We start from the raw sequence: 25,130 nt of genomic DNA, 5'->3' as shown, positions 1-25,130 counted from the left end.
GCTTTTCGTGTGCGGAGATGTATTATTTATTTATCGGTGTTTAATTTCCTGCCAGGTGGGTCTCTGCCTCCCACCCCTGCGCGCAGCGGGGCCGGGCGGGCCGGGCCGGGCCGGGGCTGCGCGGGGCGGGCCGGGCCGGGAGGAGGTGGGCTGCTGCGCGCCCGTCTGCGCCCGATCCCGAGATAGCACCGAGACTTGATTTTTGCGCGGGGGGGGGGGGGGGGGGCGGGGAGGGGGAGGGGTGTCGGAGGCGAGGAGGGGTGGCGATGTTTGGGATGCACAGCCCTGGGACGGGAACGCCGCGCAGACAGACAGGCAGACACACACACACACACAGGCGCGCACACACACCAAACCCGAAACCAAGGACAACCCCAAAAAGGACTCACTCTGCCTCGATGACTCAACGCAACTAATAACCGTTTCTGCGCTCTCTGTGGCGAGTCCCTCCTGCCGCTGCTGTCGCTGGCAGAGGAGGGAGCGATTGAAAGTGACACACCGGGGGCCGCCGCCGCCGCTTCCCCGCGCCGCCAGGCACCCGCCGCCGCCGCGGAGCCCGGGAGAGCGGCGCTCCCTCCTCTTCTCCTCCCCCCGTCTCCCCCGGTATTGATTTTCTCCGCTGAAGGTGTGAGAAGTCGGCTCCCTCTCCCCCGCGCCGCAGCCGGCGGCCCCGCGGCTCCCCGCCCCCTCGTCCCGACCTCCCCGCTCCGCTCCGCTCCGCTCGCCACCCGGGACCCTCCGGGAAGGGGCTCTGGCCCCTGCCGCCCCGCGCAGCGCGGGCAGCCGCCCCGGCCCCGCCGCCTCGGCACCCCCGGAGGAGGGCAAGGAGGGGGCTGGGGGTGGGGGGAAGGAGTAGAAGGGAAGAAAGCGGCGTGAGAGGAGGAAACAAGAAAACTTTCCACCCTGGATTCTCTACTTCTGATCCATGGACAGAGCCCAACTCAGCCAACTTACAGACAGGCTATAAGCAGTAAGTACAGCGGCAGCTCCCGGGAGCCGCTCGCTAGAGGCTTCCTCGCCAGCAGCCGGCTGCTCCGTGCCTGCACAGCTGGCCGGCGCGGGGGGGCCGTGCCAGCGGGGCCGCCCGGACTGGCAGCCTCTTCCCCGCGGCCCCCGGGGGCGGGCCGGGGCTGAGGCCGGACCCGGGGCGCAGCACCTGGCTGCGGCGGGCGCGTGGGCTGCCTGCCTGCCGGCCTGCCCGGCGCGATGGGCACCGGGGCGCTGCGCTGCCTGCTCCCGCCCGCGGCAGGTTGGGGCCGGGCGGCGGGACCCGCGTGTCTGCCGCGGCGGGCCTGCGGACCGGGCGGGTAAGGCGGCCGGGCTGGGCCGGGGCCGTCGGGGCCGAACCGCCCGCTTTTAGCGGGGACGGCTCCGGCGGCGGGAGCGGGGCGGCATCGCGCCCGGCTTCACTGGGCTGCGCCGCCCGGGGGACGCGCTGCGGGGGCCCGGGCGAGCGGGGCCCGGTGCCGGGCGGCGGCGCGGGCCGGCCGCCGCTGAAGCGCCCCTTGTTTCTCTCGCCCTAGGTCCGTGCTCCTTCTACTGCGACCTGCCAGCGGGAGCCGCGTCTCCGAGCATGGAGCGGAGGAGTGAGAGCCCCTGCCTGCGGGACAGCCCCGACAGAGGCAGCGGCAGCCCCGATGTCAAAGGGCCCCCCCCGGGGAAGGTGGCCAGGCTGGAGCAGAACGGCAGCCCCATGGGCACCCGCGGGAGGCCCAACGGCGCCGTCACCAAGCCCGTGGGAGGTAACCGTGCGGCCGCGCTCACGGCGGCACCGCCGGCTGGCCCGGCCCGGCCCGGCGCGGCGGCCCCGCTGGCCGGGGCGCGCAGAGCGGCGTGCCGGGGGTGGCATTTGGCGGGCGGGTCGGCATCGTGCGCGGAGGAGCCGGCAGGGTCGTGTGGCAGCTGGCGAGCTGGCCCGCTTTCCACGGAAAGCGTTTAGCCGCTCAACGCCGCTGCGGTGTTAGGGGTCCGTGGAAGGAGTTTTGCCGAGGTCTGCGGCGTGTTAGAAGGCCTCCTTCCTAAAGAGGCCACCCCGAGGCCCGGGCTCCAGCTAGGAGGCTCACAAAAGGCCAGGCCTAATCCTGCTGGAGGGTAACGGGGGGAGAGCTGGGCCCTGCACTCGCCGCTTTCTGCATGAGAACGGGCGATGGCCGCCGGGGCAGCCCGCGGGCATCCCCCGCGCATCGCCGGCGGCCGGGGTGGCGGGCCTGGGCAGCGCCAACAAAAGAGGGCATCGCCTCCAGGTTAGGTACCAGCAGCCTGGCTGCATTCAGGGATGCGGGTGACATGAGTTAGGTGTGTTACAGCCACCGTCACAGCTCTGAGAATGGGGTCTCCAGGGTGGAAAAAATGGCAGCGGTTATGTTCACGTTTAGGGATTTTTTTTCTTTCTTTCTGTAAAAAGCGTTTTGTAGCAGTTGTTGGAAAAGAGGACTGGGCAAAACACGTCCAAGGTTCAGCTCTTTTAGCAAAATTATTGAGCGTTAGTTTTGCAGCATTCCTGCGATTCTCTAGAATACTTTAACTTTCATACTTACTTTGCTATCTTGTTGCTGGCCAATTTTGTGTTTAGAGCATGTTTCAGTGACACGCGTGGTCGTTTTTTTTTTTTTTTCCTTTTCTTCCAAGCAGCTAAACTTTCCAGTCACTTCTCCTAAATGCCCTCTTTTTTTCATCTTAACTCTGGTGCTGTCTCATTTAACGCAGTGCAACCTCGTGTCAGGAAAAATATATTTAAAAATCTTGAAATTAGCCTGATGTTGTGAGAGTAATACTGCAGGGCAGGCCACAAATCACTTTACCTTTTTTTAAAAAAATCTCTATATATTTGTGTTTTAAAATGTGCAGAGTGGGAACACACAAATGTAGTTGTTTATACACAAAGAGTTTGTGTAAATGACATTTCAAGAGATACTTCGATACGGTCGTCACATGACTCTCTATTACGTGAGGTTTATTTAGCGATTTTACCATTAGATGCTTGTTTTAGACCTCTGGCTCAATAGGCTTCCTAATTGCTGAAGTTTGCTAAGGGGCTCCAGATTTGATTTTGTTTTAAAAACGTAGGATTCATTTATATACCTAATGAAGGGTAAGAGATCTCGCCAGTTTTTTATGTTTCTTGGGTGACTATATGTCTGTTTTTTAAACCTCTTCTCCATGTTCTTCTAATGTACAGAAAAAGAAGAAACAACTTTGCAGTGAAAGACTTGTAGTAGTATTCCACTTACAAATTGGTGGAGAAATAATTTATTGAATAATTTTAAAAATTAACTAGTCAATCATATAAAAAGTAATACGTGTAGTTTTGGATGCCTTTCTTGAGACTGAGGCATTATAGCTGCTTGATTTTAAAGAGAATGTTAGAACTGGAGCTAAAATCTTTTTCCTTGGGGCATTTATAGAAATATACTTTAAAGGAATGCTTTTAAATGTTTTGGAATATATATGTTGTTTTGTAAGTGCAGCTGTGTTAGCCAAGAGAAATTCACCGGCTTTTATAGTTATATCGGTGGTTCAGCTTGAATCTGGCCTGTTAAGTTATGGAAGATTTCTTCCACTTAAGACAAAGACTCTCATTTCTGAAAGCAAACTTTTAAGAGCCTACATTTTCATTCATTACTCTTCACTTATAGAGTTGGTGTAGACTGGAGTGTAAAAGTGTGGGGGAATAGGAAATGCAGGAGAAATTTTTTTTTTTTCTTTTCCTTAGCTGGTGTTCTTTAAACAGTCTCAATCTCTTTGGTTTTAGGCTATTCATAATAAAGTTTATTCATTACTCCTTATTGATACTGAAAGCAAGAAGAAAATTATTCTTGTCTGAATACTTACCTAGGTTCTATAATACTCAATACTAAATTAGTTAAGGCAGATTTTTTTAATAAGATAATGGTGCTGTTTAAAATTGATTTCATTTTTTTTTCCTCCTGGAAGTGCTCTCAAGATAAATCAACATAGCTAATTTCCAGATATTTTTTCTGCTGCTGTTTTTCAAGCTTGATCTTTAAGAACCTGTGTGACCAAATGATCTTTTTCTGAATGCAGATCGCACCGTTTCAGGTATTTCTGGAAGTCTGTATCTTTGCAGTGATCACTGCGGTGTTAGTAATTTTTTCACCTGAGTTGTGAAATGCAGCTGTAGACGTTCATGGAAAGGCTTACTTTTAATATACTGGCAAATTAGTATAAAACTTCTCTTCAAATAAATATTAATAAAGGCTCTTTTAGTGTTGTTCCTAGTGTTTGATTAAAAAGGAAACTATTGACAGTCGTAGTAAAATGACATCTAAGGCTTCAGTTGTCCGTCCTTCAGTTTATTCTTATTTTTCAAGATTTAAAAAGCACTACTATTTATTGAATGTGAACTTCATTTGGGAAAAATATTGAAGCACTTTACTGGAAACTAGAGACTATTTTAGTTTTGATTTTTTTTTTTAAATTCTATAAAGTATATCTAAAGGTTTTGAAAGCACAGACAGAGGCTAGCAGTTCTTTTTTTCATCTCATTTTGGGCCTTAGACATGTAAATGCTGAAATTCCTTCCTACTTGTCAAGTGGCTTTTTGGTGTAATAATACCTGTTTCTGAACATAATACCTGTTTCTGAACATAATCCCTGCGAACAGAGCAATAAGCTCTCAACTAACTGGTGCTATGATGAGACTGATGACCTTTGGTAACAAGTTTTATAATCGTAGTGTTTGCTACAGTTAGTTTTCCAGTGACTTCCCTGAGAAATAAATAGTATAGTGCTGTAGGAGTTTTTAGCTTTCTCTGTAGATTTATGAGTGAAAAAGTGTTTTAAACTAAGCTTTTGTAGTGCAGACAGAAAATCAGTTGTTCTCATGAGAAATTTTGCCTTACGACTCTCCTTTTTTTTATTCCTAACCTGAATGTACGTAATTCAAAGGGCCATTACAGCAGCTGTAATAACCTAGTGAAGGTCACTAAAAAGATAAATGGGGTCTTAAAGGTTGTGTTTAATAGGGGATTTAAAAGTTTCGGTACTGTTTACGATGTTGTTAGCGTCAGTCCGATGTGTTAGAGTCCAATTTTGGTTTGCCTGACTAACCCAATGCTGTCTAAAATGTTTCAGCAGTTATCTAACCAGTCTGTTTTAAAACCCGTATGTAATAAAGCACAAGTGCTCAGATGTTCAGGAGAGGCAGGTTTTATAAAGGTCCCTGGGAAAAAAAGGCTAATATTGCTTTAAAAAACATATGAAGTCTGGGAGAGAGTTTAGAGCAAGCAAGAGCACTATGGTGTTGACAGCTTTATATCCCTGTTGGGTAACATTCACTTACTAGAATTGGCGTCTCCTCTCAGTTAGTAATTCACTCCATAAGGATTAAAAAAAAAAAGGGATGATTAATGGCTAGGAAACTTATATTTACAAAATTGTTGATTGCAATTCATGAACCTGTTTGCGTATGAGTGGATGTGCATATATATATGTATGCGTTGATTTTGAAGAGCATAGAAATAAGCATCCAAAGCCTCTGAATGCAACTTAAAATGCCAGTATGCAGAATGAGCTGTTTTGAAGTTTGGTTTTGCTGAAATGGAAACATCAAACCAAAATATAGCCAAGACACACATTCAAATTTGGAGCAGGAAATCATTACAAAAATTTGCTGGTTAGATTAGTTTGACACAGTCTGATAGTAATACATTCTTATCCATTTGACTGTTACAATGTGTGATTTAGTTTACAGAATATTAGTGGAGGAGAAACTTTCAGACAATTCAAACTAAATTGTATGATTGGGATGTTAACCTGTAGCTGTGGTTACCATGCTCGTACAGTCGGATATACCAGAAATGTGGATGCCGTGACTCTTTGGAGCCTTGCTGCTAATTGCTATAAGCCCCGTAAAGTTCTGATGTATCACAGTCTCGTCTGCTTAGGTGTAGTTAGAAATCTGTTTTAATATGTCTCTGGGGCGACAGAAATGCCGACTGAGGATGGTTAAAGAGCTGTTTGAGAAAATCCATTCTAAATATTTCTACAAAAATGTCATAGGGTTTGTGCTACCTTTTATGTCTTTTACAAGGATTTAAAATACTTTACTGGAGAGAAAATCCACTTCTGTGCAGACGGAAGAGTACAGCTTGATCAAATTTGCTCCTCTGTTCTAAGCGGTTAGTTAACATTAAACTCTAAATGGCATCCTGAATGGAGTAGGGAAGCATGTTTCACTTGTCCTTATGAATTGAGTAAAGTGAAAGGTTAAGTTTTAGGTAGTCTTCCTGCCTAGATCCTAGATGAAGAATATCTTCCTGCTGCCTGAAAGAAGTATGTAGCTATTTGAAAGAATTAAACGCATCGAGATACAGAAGCATGAAAGCTGCAAATCCTTGTTAGTTCAGGAACCAGCAGTATGTGAATATATTTTATGTTTTATCTGTTGCAGAATAGTTGGAAAATGTTGCATTGTACTTTGATATAATTCATTAGGGATTATGAGGAAATGTAAATTCTTGGATTTTACGCGTTTCTGATACATAATGAGGAAGAGACCTCTAATTTAACAGGAACAGTAAGAAAAGCAAGACAGTGATTTCTTTTTCATGAGCGATGGTTAAAAATGAGTTACTGGTCTTTTTGCTGATTTCTACTCCTAACCCCCCCTTTTCCAATCAGATTATGTCATGTAAATAGAATAAACAGAGCAGTCACTCCTGCAGGGTCATGTAGCGTATCAGCTGGATTTTTGCTGAGGTAGAAAAATAGTAGTTCTTTATGTGTTTTCAGTACTTGGTCTGTTATTAAAATAAAGACACAGTTGGTTAAAATATACATGCAATTGAACATATGCATTAAAGAGAATATAGGGTATCCACCCATTCGGTGACCTAGGCATAATTTGATGTTTAGAGTAATTTTGGAACTCTTAAGTTGCATCTGCAGAAAGCCACCGACAATTTTGAATTCAAGATTTAAGATTAGCTGTAGTAAGATTTTATTTTTTCCTGCAGCAGTTCCTAAGTGTTTCGAGTCATCTCCCCGCTTCCTCCCCACCCCGTACCCATGGCCACGTTAGTTAACTAGATGCTATTATTCTCATCATGAACCAAAGGAAAGAAAAAGAAAACAACATCTTTGAAAAAGTCAATGTTAATTCTCTTTCTCCCTCCCCCTTTCTCCCCCCCCGCTTTATAAATTGGGTCCTGCCTTTTCTTAGTTTCACTGGGATAGAATAGAGTAGATTTACTGTCAATTATTTATAGAGCGTTTGTTTGAAAACTCCTGTTAAGGTGATTCTGTCAGGGACTCCTCAGAATTGTTTTTATGCCTGAAGAAGATGGCAAAATCATATTAAAAACAATAAAGATGCTGGTGAGGAAATGTATTTTCAAGAAATTTAATAGTGATATATTTCTCACTCACAATTTAGATGAAGGATTTGGACATTGAAGGAAGAAAAACAGTATTAAACTTTTATTGTTATGAATGAACACTTAAAGGTGAGGTTTAAAGATTCCTTTCCTAAATACTTAATTTTTGGGAGTCTTTATATTCTATTTAAATTATTTTACTGTACTGAGTATTTTATCTCGATTTAAAAGTAGAAAAAACCTGGCGTAATGTAATTGTAATCAAGTTGTCATTTCAACAGACAGCTATGTCATATTTAAAATATCTCGTTTGTAGCACAGACTTTCAGATGGTATCAGTTACTTTAAAATACCTTTAAAAGTATTTGAGTTTAATATTCTTCATGGAGATGCTAGTCTGAATATTTATTTTTGCAGTTACTTTCCATTATCGCTGTTCTCCTTAAAGCTGTCTGTATGGAATGGGGAGGAAAAGGGCCACAACGGTGACTTGGACCTTAAGTAAAATACTTGGACCAGTAAGATTTTTGTCACTCGCATTGACACAGAAGATAGTAATACACTATGGCATCTATGATGTTGTAAAATAAAGACAGTTTTACTGCAGTCATGTATTTATATTCGCCAAACAGCTGTGTGACCCATTTAGGAAAATTCTTATTTTTGTGATTGAGCACTCCCCAACCTGCTTTTAAATCTTATTTTTAAACTTTTCAAAATAACTGAAAATCTGTAAAACTTAGGAAGATTTTATTTCGAATCCCAAATTGCAAGGCATAGATAAGTTAGGCCTTTAATTACCATCCCTCATCATAATTTGGTTAAATTAGTAACTGCTGCTGTGTTTTAGGATTAAAGGCCCAGTTTTTCAAGGTATGAAGTATTACCAAGTCCCTTTGAATTGATACGATGGGGGTTTGTTCAAGATAACCTGTGCCTGATTCAGACTCTGTAACTACCGAACAAGCGTGCTTTCCTTTTGAAGCTCAAAGTGGTTTTGAAACCAGCCCGCTGTGTTGAACGAGGAACCGATGCCCTTTCTAGCTTTGAAAAATTGTCTTGTGGTAATTGGTTCCTACTGTACGAAATGTCCCGGGTCAGATGCGTTGGTCCCCACGATGACATGTGTCATTAACACAGATGTAAGAAATAGTCACAGCAGACAAAAGGCAGCTGAGTATTTGATGGCTTTTGAGAAATGTTTTCTAGCCTCTAGCCATACTAAAAAAAAAATTGCCCTCCAACAAGCTTCGTACTTGTTGCAGAATGCTCATCAGCGACATCTCTGCTGTGGGGTTACATACAAATGAGTTTACATTGATTAGTGGTATGGAAGACAGAAAATATGCTTTGCCGTTTAATTTGGGGGGAATTGTTAGCCCCTCTAGATGAGGTTCTTGTGGCCATTCACAAAGTGTTGACTGCTTTAATGTGTGATATGTTCTCAGCCAGCAAGTTATGTTGTGCATATTGTCGCAGTTCTATGGTTAGGATTTTTTTTTCCAGAGTTCCTGCACTTTGTATAAAAGCATGTATGCAGCTGTTGTGCGTACTCTGTCCCCGTCTTTATTTGCATTGATCCAAATATTAGTAAGGGAAAAATGTTTCACTTCATATTTCCAATTTTATTTCCTTTGTTTTAGAAAACTTAAAAAAACCCGTAAACTAGTATTTTAAGTTGTTTTTTCTTTTTAAATACCTTTACTAGCTGGTATTCCCTGAAGATTTACAAATATGCCAAGATGTCAGCATTTGTCTATTAGCAATAGAAGGCTGCTGACATTGTGAAACCCTTAGAGGCAATGTTTGAAAGGGTTTGGTTTTGTTTTGGTTTTTTAAAGAGTAATTCTTACTCTGATTTTTAAAGATGTGAACACTGATGTTGCTAATATCTGAGGACTTACGTAAAACCTTCTTCCAGGAGGCATTTCTACTTGGAATAAGGCTACACAAATAATTTACAGGATTGCTTAAAAGACGGAGTGTGAGCCCTGCATTGCTAGTATCCTAAGCCGGATGCTAGGGCAGAGATCTCCTGTCTGAACTCAAGATATATTTTAAATTTCCTGGCAAATGCTGAATGGTTATTGGTGTTACATGCAGCGATGTCAGGAAGAAGAGAGGAGTGTCATTATTTGTATGAAGGGAACAAAAATAACTTGAAGAAAAGAGACAGGTAGCTCTAGATAAAAGTTTAAGCATATGACTTGTTTTCTAAATAGAAAATTACCTGGCTAATAGTAAAAATTGTCAGTCATTTTGCTCTAACTGATGTCCTTGTATCAGACGGACATGCAATATTAAACAGTCTGAGCACAACTGTACCTTGTTAGTAGCAATTTCAGGAAGGTAAAAAAGCTCAGAAAAAGATTAATAAAAATAACCTGTCAGCCTATATTTTAGATGAAGCTGAGGCATCTCTTGAGATAACCGTAACACCCACTGCCTTTTCAGAGTGCAGTAGAAATGTCTCCCATTTAAATATCCTCCCTCCTTATTTGTTCCCCAAAGACGCACGCTGAGATGAAAAGACACTCTATTGACAGTAAACCTTTTCAAAAGTACTAAATCTGGCAAAAAATGTCAGGAGGGGAGTTTCTTGCATCAAAAAACATTTTTGTATTGCCACATACAGCCACAAGGTTGCTTTCTCTCTCTCTCTCTCTCTGATGTTCTATTTCTATTTGTATAATGTTGAGAAGTGGCTGGATTAGTCTGTCTTTACTTGTGTATCGCCGACACTTCACTCTCTAGAAGTTGCTGACTTTGTCTGCATTTGGACAGAAACTTCAGATAAGTGAGGAAACTTGCATAGAAGTATTTACCATCATGGTAATCTAAACTCACAGGGAGTGTTTTGTCGTAAATTTAGCTGACAGGCGTATATTGGAAACGAAGCATGTCATTTTCAAAACTATAACCAGCCTATTTTTTGAGAGTAATATAAATTCATATTTTGAGCATATTTTCGTTTATATGCATTTCCATTATTTATATATTAAAATTAGATGTGCACAATTTCCAGTCTTATTATTTTGAATGGTTATTAAGAAATGTAGTTATAAATTATGAGTTATACAATACTTTGGAGTAAAAGGTGATTTTCATAATGTCTTTTCCCAAGTTACAAATAACTTTTTTGCCATAATACAAACATGCTAGCAGAGCAACATGATAGATGTCTCTTTAAGTATCGTAGTAAAAGAAAATGACTTGTATTCTGAGGCTGTGGATAGTTTATGTTGTTTTGGACCCATTTCCCAAGCAGTGATCGAAAACAGATTACAATAACAATTATACAGTCAGAAGATGCAATATCCATTTCTGTTTTAATTGAGTGAAAGAATAATAAAAACATCATTAAGAAAAATGAGGTGGACCTGTCATACACCCTACCAGTTTTTAGACTTGGAGAAAATGCAGAGTAACAGAAGTGTGGGCTTTTTTTTTTTTCTTTTTCCCTTTTTTTTAAGTCAAGTTTGTTGCTCAAGCTAGAAGTCTGGATGGTAGACTTCATATGGGCTGCTATGAGCAAGTACGCAATAAGTAGGCGTACAGCTTGACAGTAAAGCTGAAGTTAGGCATTATCTGAGTGTTTGGGTTTGGCTTAATAATGAATGTAATGTTTCTGTCATTGGTTTGAGCCTTCCTGATTATAGTAATGTGATCACAGTGTCATACTGACCTACGAAACAGTTGAGCTCAGAGAATGCCGTGGACAGGTAGAAGGTAGTAAAAACGACTTCTTTCTCCTTCAAAATAAAAAGCTGTGCTACTTTGTGGGTTTTTTTCCTTTTTTTTCTGCCTCTCCAAATCTGTGGACATGTATGCCAGTAGGAGTATTCGGTCTCTTTAGCCATTGCTACCTGGGACCGATTCTTCTGCGACCCTTTAGCTACCTCACCATCTCAGTCTTCTGATGAAAACCCCGTAGATAGAAAGGCCCTGTGCTGGGTGCATACTGCAGCTGTGTTCCTCTTGAAAAGGGACCTAACTGTGCTTGAAGGCCTGAGGCTGAGGGAACCTGGCTCTCCATTTTCTCTGAATCCGAGTCCTGGAGCTGTAAGCAGAAGTGCCCTTTCTGCCGTATCATATGTGGAAAGAGAGATCCTCTCTATGGTAGCCTTGGCTCTAGTCGTGTACCATACAGCTTTATAAATCAACATTTGGAATGGCATCCGGAAGTGAACTGGGAGCCAGTTCAGCCTTTGGAGAGCAGATGTAATCTGCTTTCTTTGGCTAACACCTCTAAGCGAGCACATGCATTTGCACTAGCAGAAGTATCTGGTTCTCCAGTGTAGCTCTGTGTATGTAATGTTGTAGCAATTCAGCCTGTTGAGCCCCAAAAGCATGGATTGCTGGCTCGTAAGGAGTGAATCCACACACAGTAGGTCAGCCTGTAGGCAGGTCCTTTCCACTCTCTCCCCAAAATGTCTCTAACTGGCTGAACAAAGTAAGCGTACTGTGCATACCTGAGAGAGGACGTACCTGCTAACTCTTGTTCCTCGACCTCGTGACTTGTTTGCTGAAGATGTGGTAGTTATTAAAAACTGTTAGATTAATGTAACCTGCTGGCTGATAAAAGCAAATGTTCCTAAAAGAATGATGTTCATATGGATAGTTGTCAAATGTGTGATCTCGTCTTTGTGAAAATGTGGAGTGCTTCTCCCACAGCTCTTCATGATCTGTCCTTGAAAAAGAAGGAGTACGAGAGAATGCCACTCAGATGTTGCGCTCTCTGTGCAGGGGCGTGGGGTGTGGAAGATTGGAGTTGTAAGTAAAGGCCAAGCCCCGGGTGCCGGTTCCTGACCCATACTGGGCCGTGGGTGCAGGCTGTCTGAAGACTCCCTGCATGTTGACTGGTGAAAAGGGAGACAGAGGCAGCAGTTAGCTGCTTTCTAGAGGATGGAATGACGGAGCGGCTCCTACTCTTTCTTGGTTGTGGTTCTCTCCTCCATTCATTTTCCCACTGAAGATCTGATGAAGATTTCTGTGGTCTCCTTATACCAGAAAAATACCATCTAGTAATGATGTTGCTATAGCAGTAGCTGAACCCTGGCTGAAAGCGTAGCAGGATGAAGGGTTTCATCAGTAACCATTGAGTTTGATGACATTTATTCTGAGACAGTGTTTCATGTGGCTTGTCCTATTGCATGCGTACTTGTAACTTCTGCCCATAACCAGTTCTGCCATATCTGTTGACATTGTCACTTAGAAATGAGGTTTTCTAATGCTGCCAGTATCTAAAAGATGAGGGCAGAAGGCAACGATTACAACGATTACAGATCCATTCAGCTTGTCGTACAGCTGGAGCCTGCAGTTGGGCTTGAAGACAGAGTTGTAGGTGCAGTAGTTGCGTTAGACTCTCCATCAGCTATTTATCTGGTAACATGAAGGAGGGGTGATTTCTTCTTTTTCTTGCCAGGGGGAGGTTCACAGGGGAATGGACACGAAGGAGAAAAGAGCTTGCTGGTGGGTCCCAGTGGAGATCCCAAAACAGGCCTGAGTGTGGTACGCAGCTCTTCTCCAGAAATAAAACCTCAAACCAGCTACGAAAGCTTTTCTGTTACATTCCAGGGGACTTATCCCAGTACCAGGAGACTAGTTAATAGAACCTTCATTAAAATGCTTTTGCTAGAAGATGTTTTTTTGCTTTAAAAATTACATAATATGGTGGCATCTGCTAGCACCACCGAAGTTAAGGGCTTATTAGTGGTTCCAGTTTTCAGGGTTTAAAAATGTTGGTCATTAAAATTAATTCTGGGTGGAACTTGGCATAGACAGTCTTAGCCCCTTAGGCGAGTTTTGTTACGTAGTTGAGAGAAAAACAGAAGAAAGCAGTCCCCCAAACCAAAAACCTCTCCCGAACCCTAAACTTGTTTTTAAGTTACAGAAACCAAAACCTAAAACTTATAGGAAATTAATGGCTTAAGATGATTTTTTTTAAAAATGCTAGTTTAATTTAAAAGCGTTTCCTTCACTGGTTTTGAGTGAAATGAGTATATTTTCCATTAGTTCATATTATAAAGTACTGCTGTGAGGTATTTTTTCTTCTTTTTTAACTGGGAAACAAGTTGAAACAACTGAGCTGTTTTATTTAGGAAAAATGTAGCTAGAGCGTCTTCACCTTTGCCTTTTGATGGGAATGGTTGGATGTGATGATCTTAAGGGTTTTTTCCAACAAAATGATTCTGTGATTCTATTCTATGAATTGGAATGCCTGCATGTGGTTCTGGCTGAATGCATGGCGCTGGTACTGCCACGCGCGTTCCGGCACGTCGGGGGGGCTGGCTGGCAAGGGAAGCTGAGCTTCGTGCTAGCAGGGACAGCTGTTTGTGCCTTCTTCTGAAGCAGGCTCCCTGAAAACCGTATTTTGAGGTCTGGGTCATCATCGCCCTCACTTTTCTCTCATTTAGGTTGGAGAGCTGGAAGTGCTTTATTCTCCTGTTTAATTGCTTCTGCCTCCTGGCCGCCCTGTGCACAGCTGTGCCTGGGCTAACCGGGTGGCACAAAGCCCCGAGTGGCTGCTCCCTTTCTTGCCCTTTGCACCCAACCAGTGTGACAGATTTGAAGTTTAGGTCGAGTTAGTGCAACTAGTTTAGCAAAGGGGGTTAGTTACCAGAAGCAGCTGATCCTCGTTGACTAACAAAAGGCCTCATGTCCTGTGAGTAACACTTCTGTCCTGGACGTGCAGCAGGAGAGGCTGCACGAAAGGTAAATACTTCGTATCCCTCTCTATTTCTCATTTCTTGTTCGTCTCGGTACATGCTCTGAATACAGCTTTTCTTTTATGCCGTTTTTTGAGAAACTCAAGTATTATCAAATCAAGTTATGAGTTTCATAATATGTTTCTGTGGTGGGATAGTGGCTTGGAATATTTGTGTTAAACAGTAAAGCTGTTATTTCAGCTAGGAGAAGGATTCTTTGGCTAGTTAAGCTGTCAGAAGCAGGGGACATCTGCAGAGACGTTAGTGACTTCTTTATAAGATTTCCTGAGATCTGGGATAGTTGTGATGGTTGGGAGACTGAAGCCACAGAAAGGACTGGAAGCTGAAAAAGGATGTAAATAATACCTTGTGGTTTTGCATTCACCATTGGCTAAAACATAATATGTAGAAATGCATTTCCTGCCTACAGATTTATTGAATATTTAAAGCCAGAAAAAATAACTGAGGAGGAGGAGAAAGATATTGTCCTTAGTTTTACTTCCTCTGGCCCTCCTAAGAAGAAAAATTCTACAATGTAATGTTATTTAACATGATTTTGTTTCTTTGGCAAACGTTGTATTAAAATCATCTGTGGACTGAGCTCTTCTTTACCAAATTGCATCCTGGAACAAATTATTTGCAACGGGCTTATAAACCCATGAAGAGTAGGAGTTTAACAGCATCACATTACTGGTTATATGCAAAATCAGATATCTCACGTTTTGTCTAGAACACATTGGAGAGCAGAGGATTAGCAGAAAGTAAGGTCCTTGTTTTTAAACAAAGCCTTTTGCTGTAATGAGGTGCTTCACGCTTTTGTTTTGCGTAGGACTGTACAGTTGCAAAGATCCTGATACGGTCTCCTGTATTTGACATAGAGATTTCCCGCTGGCCGCCTGTCAGCGTGCACACACAGCTTTCTTCACGTGGTTCCGAGTGGTTAGTGACAAACAACTGCAGAGTCATTCCTCCAGTCCCCATTAAAAAAGATTTACAGTGGAAGAATTCTCAGCCTCATAATGAGACTGTTGTAAGCTGGTGCTTGATACGTAAAAGGCTGAAACACAGTCCATTTACCCAAACCAAGCATTTATTGTAAATAAGTTAAGTGCCAACAGCTTATATTCTGTCCGATTTAATTATATTTATAATTTATGGGGTAGCTTGAAAGTGAGCCTTAATGGACATAACTAACCCTTGCTGAAATGTGTGAGCTCTGTCTCTTCTACCTCATCACTGAATTGCGCAGGCATGGGCTGAACCTGGGATCTGCTTCAAGCCTGATCCTTCTTGAGTGTGAATAGTCATGTACATGGGGCAGTGTGGAAATGGTACAGCTGTGCCTCTTCAGCCTGTCATTGCGTATCCTCTCTCTGCAGCTCTCAACTGGACTCTGCAGGATTTTCTGGGGAAGATCTCACGTCACCACTAGCTACAGCTACGCTGTGTTTTAAATAAAAGTAGTGTTGAGATCAGAACAAAAACCTGTTTTTTCAAATACTATTTGGTGTCCTTCCTCTGAGGGGGGAAAAAAAAAAGTTTTGGAATGCAGTTGATCTTTTCTCATTTTGAATTTATCTTCTCTCGTTCTAAGTGATCTTAAAGGTCTTTTCCAACCGAAATGATTCTGTGATTCTGTGTTTGTTCAACTAGTCAAGTCTGGAATAGAAACCTCCTGATTATCAGCATACACACTAGGTTTTCATTTCGATCGCTTCAGGATTTGCCGTTTACACTGTTTTGAAGAAGTGGCACACTGAAGCTTTGAAGCTTTTTTTCTTTCTTCTTTTTTCTTGGCGGTGGTGTTAAGTTTTTCAGAATAGAAATTATGGATTTATGTTACACTAGGACGTAGGATGGCCATCTTTGGTGCAGAAATTCAGGTATTTCTGAATAACTGAAAGCTGTCAAACTTAATTGGTTTCTGCCTTTTCAATTAGAGCTGCAGGATGTGAAGAGGAGAACTGGCAAACATCTCCTGTGCTGGATGGGAGCTGATTTCTGCCTTTTAAAACAGTTTTCTCAATTTAGGTTCATTTTTCAAATTTGTTTAAAAGGCAGGGAAAGAGACTTAAATACCAAATCGGTATACATAAGGTCAGGTCTATTGCAGCGCAAAGAGAAATAAATAAACGGACTGCTTCCCTGTCACTGCCTTTGCTGGATAAAGGGCTCTCGCCTAAAGAAAAAACAGAAGCAGATTAGGTTTAGGAAATGTTTGTAGTTTGATTGCTTCCTGTGGTTATTGCCAGTTGTGGAAGCATGCTTTATTGTTAAATATATGGAATCTCTATCTAGATAATTTCCTCAAGACGACCCATGCTTTGCTAATTGAGCTTCCTAGTCTCTGTTGCAGGGTAAGGGTCTCATCTTAGAAGTCCAACTGAAGTTGCATGTAATTCAGTGGTTTGAGGTGTGGGTGGGAATAAACATTTGTGGATTCTGCTCTTGCTGTTACCTAGATTTCTTTTTTTTTTTTTCTCTTTTCTCTGTATTGGAAAGACTAGCTTAGAGAATGACCCACGTTACAGTGTCCGCTAGGGAAAATGTTTTCTGCATACAGTAATGAAGAGTTTTCAGTAGTTTATGAATTTTCAAATAAATGTCCTGGTTTCTGAGCTCCCAACCATAGAAATTTGCTTTGTCTTTGAGGGAGATTACTCTGCACGTGTGTCTGTGTTTGAAAAAAAAACCAAACCCCAAAACAAACCCAACAAACAAAACCTAAAAACCCAAAGCACAACAGCAACAACAAGAACTTTATTTTCCACTTTCTTCATTTGATAAAAATCTCTCCACTGTAGAATGATTTCCTTTGGGTTTGACACCACCATTTGATCTCAGTTTTTAATAATTTTGGTGGGTTTCACTCCCAGAAGAAAACATGCTTGTGCTGTGAAGTATTCCCACTAGAAATCTGGGAAGTCTTAAAACCTCATGTTACTCAGGGCTAAGAACTGGCTTCTTTATTAATTCCCTACTAGACAAACCCTGTACAGTAAATCTTTCCATAACACCATGCTGTTGAAATTAATCAAGCTGATGTTTGGAAATTGTTCAAATTAGATTAAATTAAATAACACCTAGACGGTGCTCAAAACTTGTGCTGATGGAAACAGATTTTAACCTAAAAAGACATGAATTTTATTGGTGCCTCTTCTTATTGGTTGATCTTCGTATTATACTTACTAGGACACTCAAGCGCTGTTCCCTATTTAACGGCTGGAGAGGTGGGTGGCTGAAATAGTTTAACCTCCTCCTCAGCTTTCTATATCCTTTGCTTTTTTGCTTTAGGTGCCAAGCCTATGATGGTTATGTGGAAGTGGACAATGCATGGAAGTTCAGTGCTCATAGTACCACATTTATTACTTGCTTTAAAGCATGCACTGGACAAGGTATCATTTGCAAATGAACAAAAGAAACAGTGCAGGACTTCTTAATATCTGCTCTGTCTTGTCCTTCTAGTTGGTCATGAGAAATTTATAGCTTTTACTTGCACATCTTACAACTGAAAATGTTTTCCAGGGAGCTGCATGACTGCAGTTTGATAATACTTTTAGCTGGCTTCAAGGTTTTTGTAAAAATGAATGTTTTATGCAGCAGAGTGTCCAAGAGTTTTCACTTCTTGAATGAAATACCTGTTTCTCTTTCCTTCATTTTTTAAGAACAGATTGCTCCCCGGTGAAATAAAACTATAGATTGAAATGGGCAAGGAGGAGAAAGTGTGCATTTGGACACAGGTCTCTCTGATACAATTTAATTATTCTTAATTTCTCTGCCCCTTAAAAGAGTCTCAGCAAAAAATGCAACTATGTTTACGAAGTCTTCTCTGTACATTGCAGCTTTTCCGTGAAAGCAACAGTGGAGCTTAAATCCCATCTCTGATTTGTTTTAAAAATATATGTTATACCAAGGTACCAGTAACTGCTAACCATTCTGTTCTTCTGGGTAATAGTGGGAACAGTTTTTCCCTCTTCTCTTCCACGGATTAGAAGGAATTCTTGCTGTGTATCAGTGTCCTTATAAAAGCCTTTATGTAGATCTTGTTTTATGCTCCCCTAACATTTTATGCAGATGCTATCTATATGGGGTCAAAGCTCTGTGAGAAGCACGAAAGAGCTGCTTATAAGTCAGTTAAGTGAATTAACATCAAGGAGAAAAAGTCTTTTGTATAATTTGTGATCGCTATTAATGTTTGGTATGCATTCCAGCATTGTGTTCATCCTTTAAGGAAACAAACTGTTTCCTTTTTAGCCCTCAGATTACCCCTTGTTTTCTCCGTGTGTGAAAATCAGTGCCGTGTGTCATCTACCATGAGCTGTACAGCATCGTTCACTGCAGCATCTCTAAAGCTGGGAGGGCGAATGTGTGGAAGTTCAGTGCGAAAGGGACCTACGCCTTTTCTGTGCATATGCATGGGAGAGGGAGGATGACAGTAGTTCTGGCTGATCAGGCATTAGGGAAAGAGCTGAGGAGTTTCAGGATTTATGAGAAAGGCTGGCTTGCATTGCTGTAGCACTGCATGCGAGACTTCATTATGGATACTTGGTCTCCTGCTCTCTGGGTCTTGCTGTAAGTTCTTCAACTGGAATGACAATGAGCAGTGACTAACTTGAATTGCTCTTCTGTAAGGGCCCTGTAGTGAGCTGCAGGTGTAATATATGCATCTAGGAGCAAGACATGGTGTACATCAGTGTGTAAAGAGCATGTTGACTTTTGGCTGCACATGTTTTTTCTTCTGATTCCAACGTACTGAGAGTATGTTAATTTATTTTCAGATAACATCAGGAAACAGAGAAGTTTGAGGCAATAAATCCATTGGAGACATTATAGCTTAACTCTCCAATGCGAAATAGAGCGCAAAGCAGATGGAACTTCCTTGGAGTGAGATTTACTTGGAAATAAGTTGGATTATTGTTGGTTTTTAGTAAAATAGGATTGGCACTAAGATTCCAGACGCTATAGTGAGAGGCATGAGAATGGGTTAGCAATGGCAGATGTGGTAACCTGCCCTTTGCTCTCTGTTTTTAAGGTACTAATAGCAGCTTATCGTCAGTTACGCTGGGTCACTGAGTTCAGAGATGTTTTTGCAAAAGCTGTTTCTGTAGCAGGGTCCCTGCAAGCATGGGCAGCAGCAAGGGGCAGGAAAGTCATCATGAGCAAGAGTCCAGTGGGTCCTTTGTGCCATCCGTAAAGTGCTGTCATGTACGGCATCAGTTCTAGCATTTGAGATCCTGTTTGTGCTGAGACAGTGAACAACGAGTGTGGAGAATAGGTACAAATTCTGTGCTGAAAAGGTGGAAAGACTGTTGTGTGACAAGGAACGCAGCCAGCAGGAGGATAAAAGATGCTGTGGCATACCTCTCATCAATTTGCATTAACCTACTTTTTCTCTCTTGCCAAAATGGAATTTACACAACGGATACCACAGCCTCAGCATTTGGCCAAGTATCTTAATCTTTTGTTAAGATATTAATAGCCCCATCAAAAGTGCTATGACAGACTGTATGCTTGACAGGAGGGGAAGTTTGTTGCCTACAGAGGTTAAATTTCGTTTTAACTTGTTAAATGATTTATGGACAAATAGAATTCAGTTTTTAACCTTTGATAGGAATAGAAATTTTGTCATTGATTTCAGAGGAACAGGATCAGCCTTGCACTGTCTTTTCAGGAAAGCACCTAGAGATTTTTTTTTCACTCAGATTTATTTTTTTAACACTGTGTGTTAGAATTTGGCTGCGTGAACTTGCAAAATGCATCAGTTTAACCCAGAATGAAGCAGTGAAGAGGGAGCAGCATCAGTGTGATGCCATAACCTACTTACACATTACTTCAGGATGTGTTTTAAAACAAAGAACTTAAACACATCAACTGGATATTGCGGCTTGTAGCTGCTGCTGCTGGCCTGCAGTTAGAATGTCAGATTGGAAGCCGCTCCATGCCAGATAGGTCACTAAGTGAGAACTGTGTATCTAAAATACATTTTAAAGTAAATCTAGTCTCTGCAAATTCAAGATGAGGAGGATTTAAGTCCCTCAGCAGTTGCTACTGGTGTGACTGTATCTATTCCAGGGCAGGGTGACTCCTCTGAAGGGATGTATAACTGTTGGTTTGCAGGTATTGAAGCTACTGATAGTAGAAGATCTTGAAGATATTTAACCGACTTTGTACGGAAGGAGAACTGAAATGTGGCTTTCTCCTCTTTTTCCCTTAAAGAAGTGCCCAGTCCAGGAATACAGTGATTTGTGTCTGGCCTTTCATAAATAGACTCAGTTATTTTTCATCGTTGTTATCTGCTGGAAATGGTTATGTTTCATTCTGAAGAACAGGAGTGAGGGGTGAACTTTCTGGCAGTATTACAGGCCTTAGATAGCACGTTTGGAGAACTGCTTTAGGCTGAGATTTGTCTCTGCCCCAATATTTCCTAGTTTATCTAGGGGCTAACAAATTGTACGTAACCAATTAATAAACTTCTGTGACTGGAGGTTATGGTTTTTCCCTTGCCATCCCCTGACTACAGCCTGGCCTGTAGCGGGCAATGGAAATGGCTGTGCAATTCTGTACGTTTTCCATCTGTTCCATCTTCCCTCCGTGCACGCGCGTCGAGTAACTGTAGGGCCGTTTCCTGCAAATTGGCTTGTTTCTCTACTGTCTGTAGTATTGAATCCCTTTAAGTTCATGCCCTACAATTTATTGCCATAGATGACTTGATCCTGTAACCACAAAAGTAAATTTACAATAAAACAGAACAAAATTGAATCCAGACCACCCCCTGAGTTTTCCACTTCTGTGGTTCCTCCTCATCCTTGATCCTCTTTCGAAGAGAGCTGTTCTCACTCTCTTCATACATGCAGCAGGAGAAAAGCCACTGGCCTCTCTGGGTCTGCATGACCATCAGCTGCCAACACAAGATTATCGTTTTCAGCAAAATCAATGCAAGGGTATTTTCCTTGCACAGCGAAAAGACTGGCCATGGTCTGAAAATGTGCAAATAAACCTACCCCAGCCAAGAACTGCATGTGGGACTAACCTCTACTGATACCTCCATACATTCACTGTGTGGAGAGAAGCAGAAGCAGCATTTGTGTGTCAGGTTTTCATACGGCTGAATGTGGAGAAGCCCTGACCTGAAAGAATAGGGACATTCATGGAACTGTAGAAAACTTCTGCAATGTTGAAAAGGTCTTATTAGGAAATCTTGTTCGTCCTCATGCTGACTGTGATTCTTTTCCTGAATTGTATTCTCTGGAGCTTTTAGTGTGGTTTTTAAATGAGTCAAGTGATGAGACTTCAGTATTTCCCTTGGAAAGAAAACAAAAGCTATCCCACAGGGAAGAAAGGCAGATTTCCACTTAAGATGAGCCTTCTAGGAGGTGTTTTAATTTACAGCTTTAATCAGAGATGTATGACACACTTCTTGTTCCTCTCTTATTGATGTTTTGTTGTTTTGGTTTTTTTTTCATCTAGGTTTGATGATTCCAGTCTTTTGTGTGGTGGAGCAGTCGGATGCCTCTCTTGAATACGATAATCGAGAAGAGCATGCTGAGTTCGTTCTGGTTCGCAAAGATGTGCTCTTTAGCCAGCTGGTGGAGACAGCGCTCCTGGCTCTGGGGTATTCCCACAGTTCTGCAGCTCAGGCACAAGGTATTCAATAAAGTTCTTTTCCCTCTTCTCTGCACTGGCAGAAGACAGCACCTGAGGTTGTTCGATGGAAGGAGAAAGCAAGAAAATTGGTGGCAAATCTTGGAAGTGGTTATATCAGTTGTGTTGATTGCTTAATCTTAAACTGGGTGTACAACAAGCCCTACCTTGTTAGCCTGCCTAGAAAGCATTAGCTGGATCTTGCTGAAGTGTGAAATATGGTGATAATGATCAGTCAGCATATTCATGACACATTTGTTCTGTACCACGAGGCAGGTTGCTGCTTCAAGGCGGTTAGCACAGAAGAGTTGGACAGAACCTCTAGGTGTACAGCTAGATGGTATCTAGTATTCCTCTTTGTATCAGGGACATTTTGAACATCATATTATAGTCTTTCATTTTTAAAATTATACATTGTATATAATGATTATATATATACATGCTCTCTTTACGGCCAGTAGTTGTAGTGCTAAACGTGCAGGCTGATTTCTCTTTTCACTTACCTACCATATTGCTGCAAAGCCCTTTGTAGAGCTCTACAGTCCCTTCCACTTAGAGATGATTCTCCAGTAGCAGCGAAATCTTAAAATAAACAAAATTTTCCCCTCTCTACCCAAAATATCAGCTTGAAAAAAACAAACCTAAAATCCTAATCTTGAGGGAGATGGGCAGGAGGTGGTGGGTTGGGAAAAATCTTTCCAGAATGAACTTTGTATTTCAGGAGGCTTTTTAATACTAAACAGGTTATTTCAGTGCTTATTCTTTTGGATGAGAAGCCTGTAAGTTTGATGTCCATGTCATCAATAAAACCCATGCACATTTAGATTAGTTTAATAGAAGCTTTGCCTGGTGATTTGGATGTTATCTGTTGGGTTTAGTTATTTTGTATAGTTAGGTATTTGAACGTGTGAACAGAGGGAGTAGCGGTGGTGTTGAACCTAGGAGTTCCAGGCAGTGGTTAATAGCACAGCTCTCCTTGTACAAACTTCTTTCCAAGCAGGGTGATAATGATTCATTTCCTCTGTCAGCCTCTGCTCTGTGAGAGAGGCTCATGTTCTGCATACAGGCAGAACTCATGCACATGTGTTTGTTTACACAATACGGTAATAAAAGCTCTGCAAGAAGGTAGTTGTTTTAGTTTTTTAATATGAAGCGTTTCATGTCATTTTAGGGATGATTTTTTTCTGAATGTAAAAGGTCAGCGTATCCCACTGTTTCCATCCTGGTGAGCCAGCTTCCTGTTTGACAGCACTATCCATCTCAGTTAACACAGTTGCTCAACGTGTTGCGAGTTAACATGTGGAACACGCTGCATTAGGTGGCCAAGATTTGATTCTTGGCACTTATGAAGGGGAACGGGCTTTGCAAGAAACCTGCTCCAAGGAGGCATGCCATTCAGTGCAGTGATCCACACTGGCTGAGCATCTCACTTGGGGGAACCTTGCTTTTGCAACATGTCTCTGGTGTGAGAATAGCAAGGAGAAGAGACAGATTGACTCATGAAGGAAATTAGTCACTGTGCAGGGAGGAAACGGCCACTGCGTTTTTGAACTACAGGCTTTGACAATGAGCAGGTTCAGATACTAATCTGTTGCTTGATGTGTTGCTCGAATAACTTGTCTAGAAAATAAAAGTCGAATCTCTGATTGTTGTAATTAGTCTAAAAGAAAAGACTTTGGCATTTTTGTCTTTAAGGCAGCAATTACCTTCCACTAGAAAACAGCAGGTGGTATAATATTTAGAAATGACAGAAAATACCTTAAAGATATGTCAGCTAACAAATCTCTTACTTAGTCAGTTTATTTACCTTCACACTGAAGGACCAGTTCTCCAAAGTCTTTTATACATCCTGGGCAAATGCTGCAGGTCATGCTGATTTTAAGATATGAAGCTGAAGTATGCAGTATGTTCTGTAGTATCTTGCTTCTGTGCTAGCTGTCTGTAAGCTGAGACATGAGGTACAGGCAGAGACAGAGTGCTAATAGATCTCTGAGACCGTTTAGTGAGAAAATTTATAGAATATTGGGCTATAATCTGTCAACTAGGGTTGACAGAAGCATGATGCTAAATTGTTGATATAAGGATTTATTTGGGAACACAATTTGCTGATATTAAAAAGAGGAAAACAAATAAAGCTATTTGCTTTATTCATTCCAGTTGTAGGAAAAGTCTGCTTCTGTTCTAGTGCTCGGGATTGATTTCATTTAGCAATATACATTGATAAACAGTCACTTAGTTCTTCTTTATGCTTTATGATCGGCTGAATTACAGGATCTGCATGAGAAGTTGAAGATCCTCAGGTGCATTTTTCAAAATGGTAAAGCTTTGAGCAACATGCTGTGCAAAACACTGGCATGAGTAGGTGTCCCCATGTCCTCCAGGGACAAAGTAAATGTGAGCTTGTCAAAGCTTTTGTATTGTAAAGGCTGTCTAAGCTGTAATGTAGCGTGTAATAATTGTCACCTTTTGAGTTGGGAAAGTGTTTCATTTCTCCCCCCTCTTGTTTTGGATGACTCTTGAGAGGAATAGCAATGTTCACTTCATCTTGTGGGAAACATCTTGCCTTTGCCTGTTCCTTTTAGAACAGGGTCTCCAGTGGCAGATAAAAGAGCTAGTTGTGGGGGAAAGAGGAGTTGTCAGCAGAGAGAATTGCTGTGCAATTTCACACCGCCTTCACTGCAGTTCACCATGGCACTTCTACAGACCTGCTGAGGCTCGAGCAGGCGGTGTGCGCCTTGCATGTAAGGCCCTGCCTCACACTTGCCAGCTGTACGGCAGCATGGCAGAGTCTGGGTGCCAGAAAGGAAACGTGGCACAGAGGGGTAGGTGGTGCGTTGCTGCCCCGAGGGGTCTGTGTGCCCAAAGGAGCCCTGCTACAGGGCTGCCTGCCTGGGCAGCAGCCTAGAGCTGCAGAGCTCCCCAAGGAGGTGACGCCGTGTCCGAGCATATGAGCTGTAGCCTGCACACACAGCTGCCACCTGGCCTGGAGCCTCACATACTGGCTCGTGGTCACTTGGCTTATCATGGTTAATTTTTAATCCTGGTCATTAGGTAAATTGAGAAGTCTTAGCATAAATAATCTTGAGACAAATATGTATCAGGAGGTATACGTGAAGGTGGCCCCATGCCTCACTGGAAGAAGCTCTTTATTCCCACACAGTTTGGGCAGGACATATTTATTCCACAAACAGCTGGTTGTGAACATTTTTTGTTGATGGTGGTGAGAGCAGAGACTTTTCCAGCGAGTGCTGCCCCCGTGAAACTTCCCTTTTCTGACAGGAGCTGTGAAAAGACTTCTGGAATAGCATGGGGATTCGTTAACAGCTTGGCACTGGGGTGTGAAAGTTGGTGGTGTGAATGGCAACAAAGGTTTAATAAACATTTATATATTTTTCTTTCATCACTTGAGTCTACACCTGACACTAGGGAACCTGCTACATGTGCC

At 42.4% G+C, this 25,130-nt stretch overlaps 1 protein-coding gene across 2 annotated transcripts in view; it reads left to right on the top strand.

Moving 5' to 3' along the window:
• The first annotated feature begins 245 nt into the window (after nt 1-245).
• Nucleotides 246-25,130, top strand: part of SATB2 (SATB homeobox 2) — a 132,800-nt gene continuing 107,915 nt past the window's right edge. Inside the window, exons 1-3 of one of the 2 annotated variants that reach the window (XM_075511667.1) lie at nt 246-970; nt 1,524-1,742; nt 21,512-21,688. In XM_075511667.1, coding sequence (XP_075367782.1) covers nt 1,574-1,742; nt 21,512-21,688 — 346 coding nt within the window. In that variant the 5' untranslated portion in view covers nt 246-970; nt 1,524-1,573. Of the gene's footprint in view, nt 971-1,175; nt 1,308-1,523; nt 1,743-21,511; nt 21,689-25,130 lie in introns of those variants that run through there. The other variant, XM_075511668.1, reaches the window with a different exon arrangement.

Source organism: Mycteria americana, chromosome 9 (assembly GCF_035582795.1).
Source record: "Mycteria americana isolate JAX WOST 10 ecotype Jacksonville Zoo and Gardens chromosome 9, USCA_MyAme_1.0, whole genome shotgun sequence".
NCBI classification, from domain to species: Eukaryota; Metazoa; Chordata; class Aves; order Ciconiiformes; family Ciconiidae; genus Mycteria; species Mycteria americana.
The sequence above is the reverse complement of the archived record's forward strand: the minus strand, read 5'-3'. Positions and strand labels throughout refer to the sequence as shown.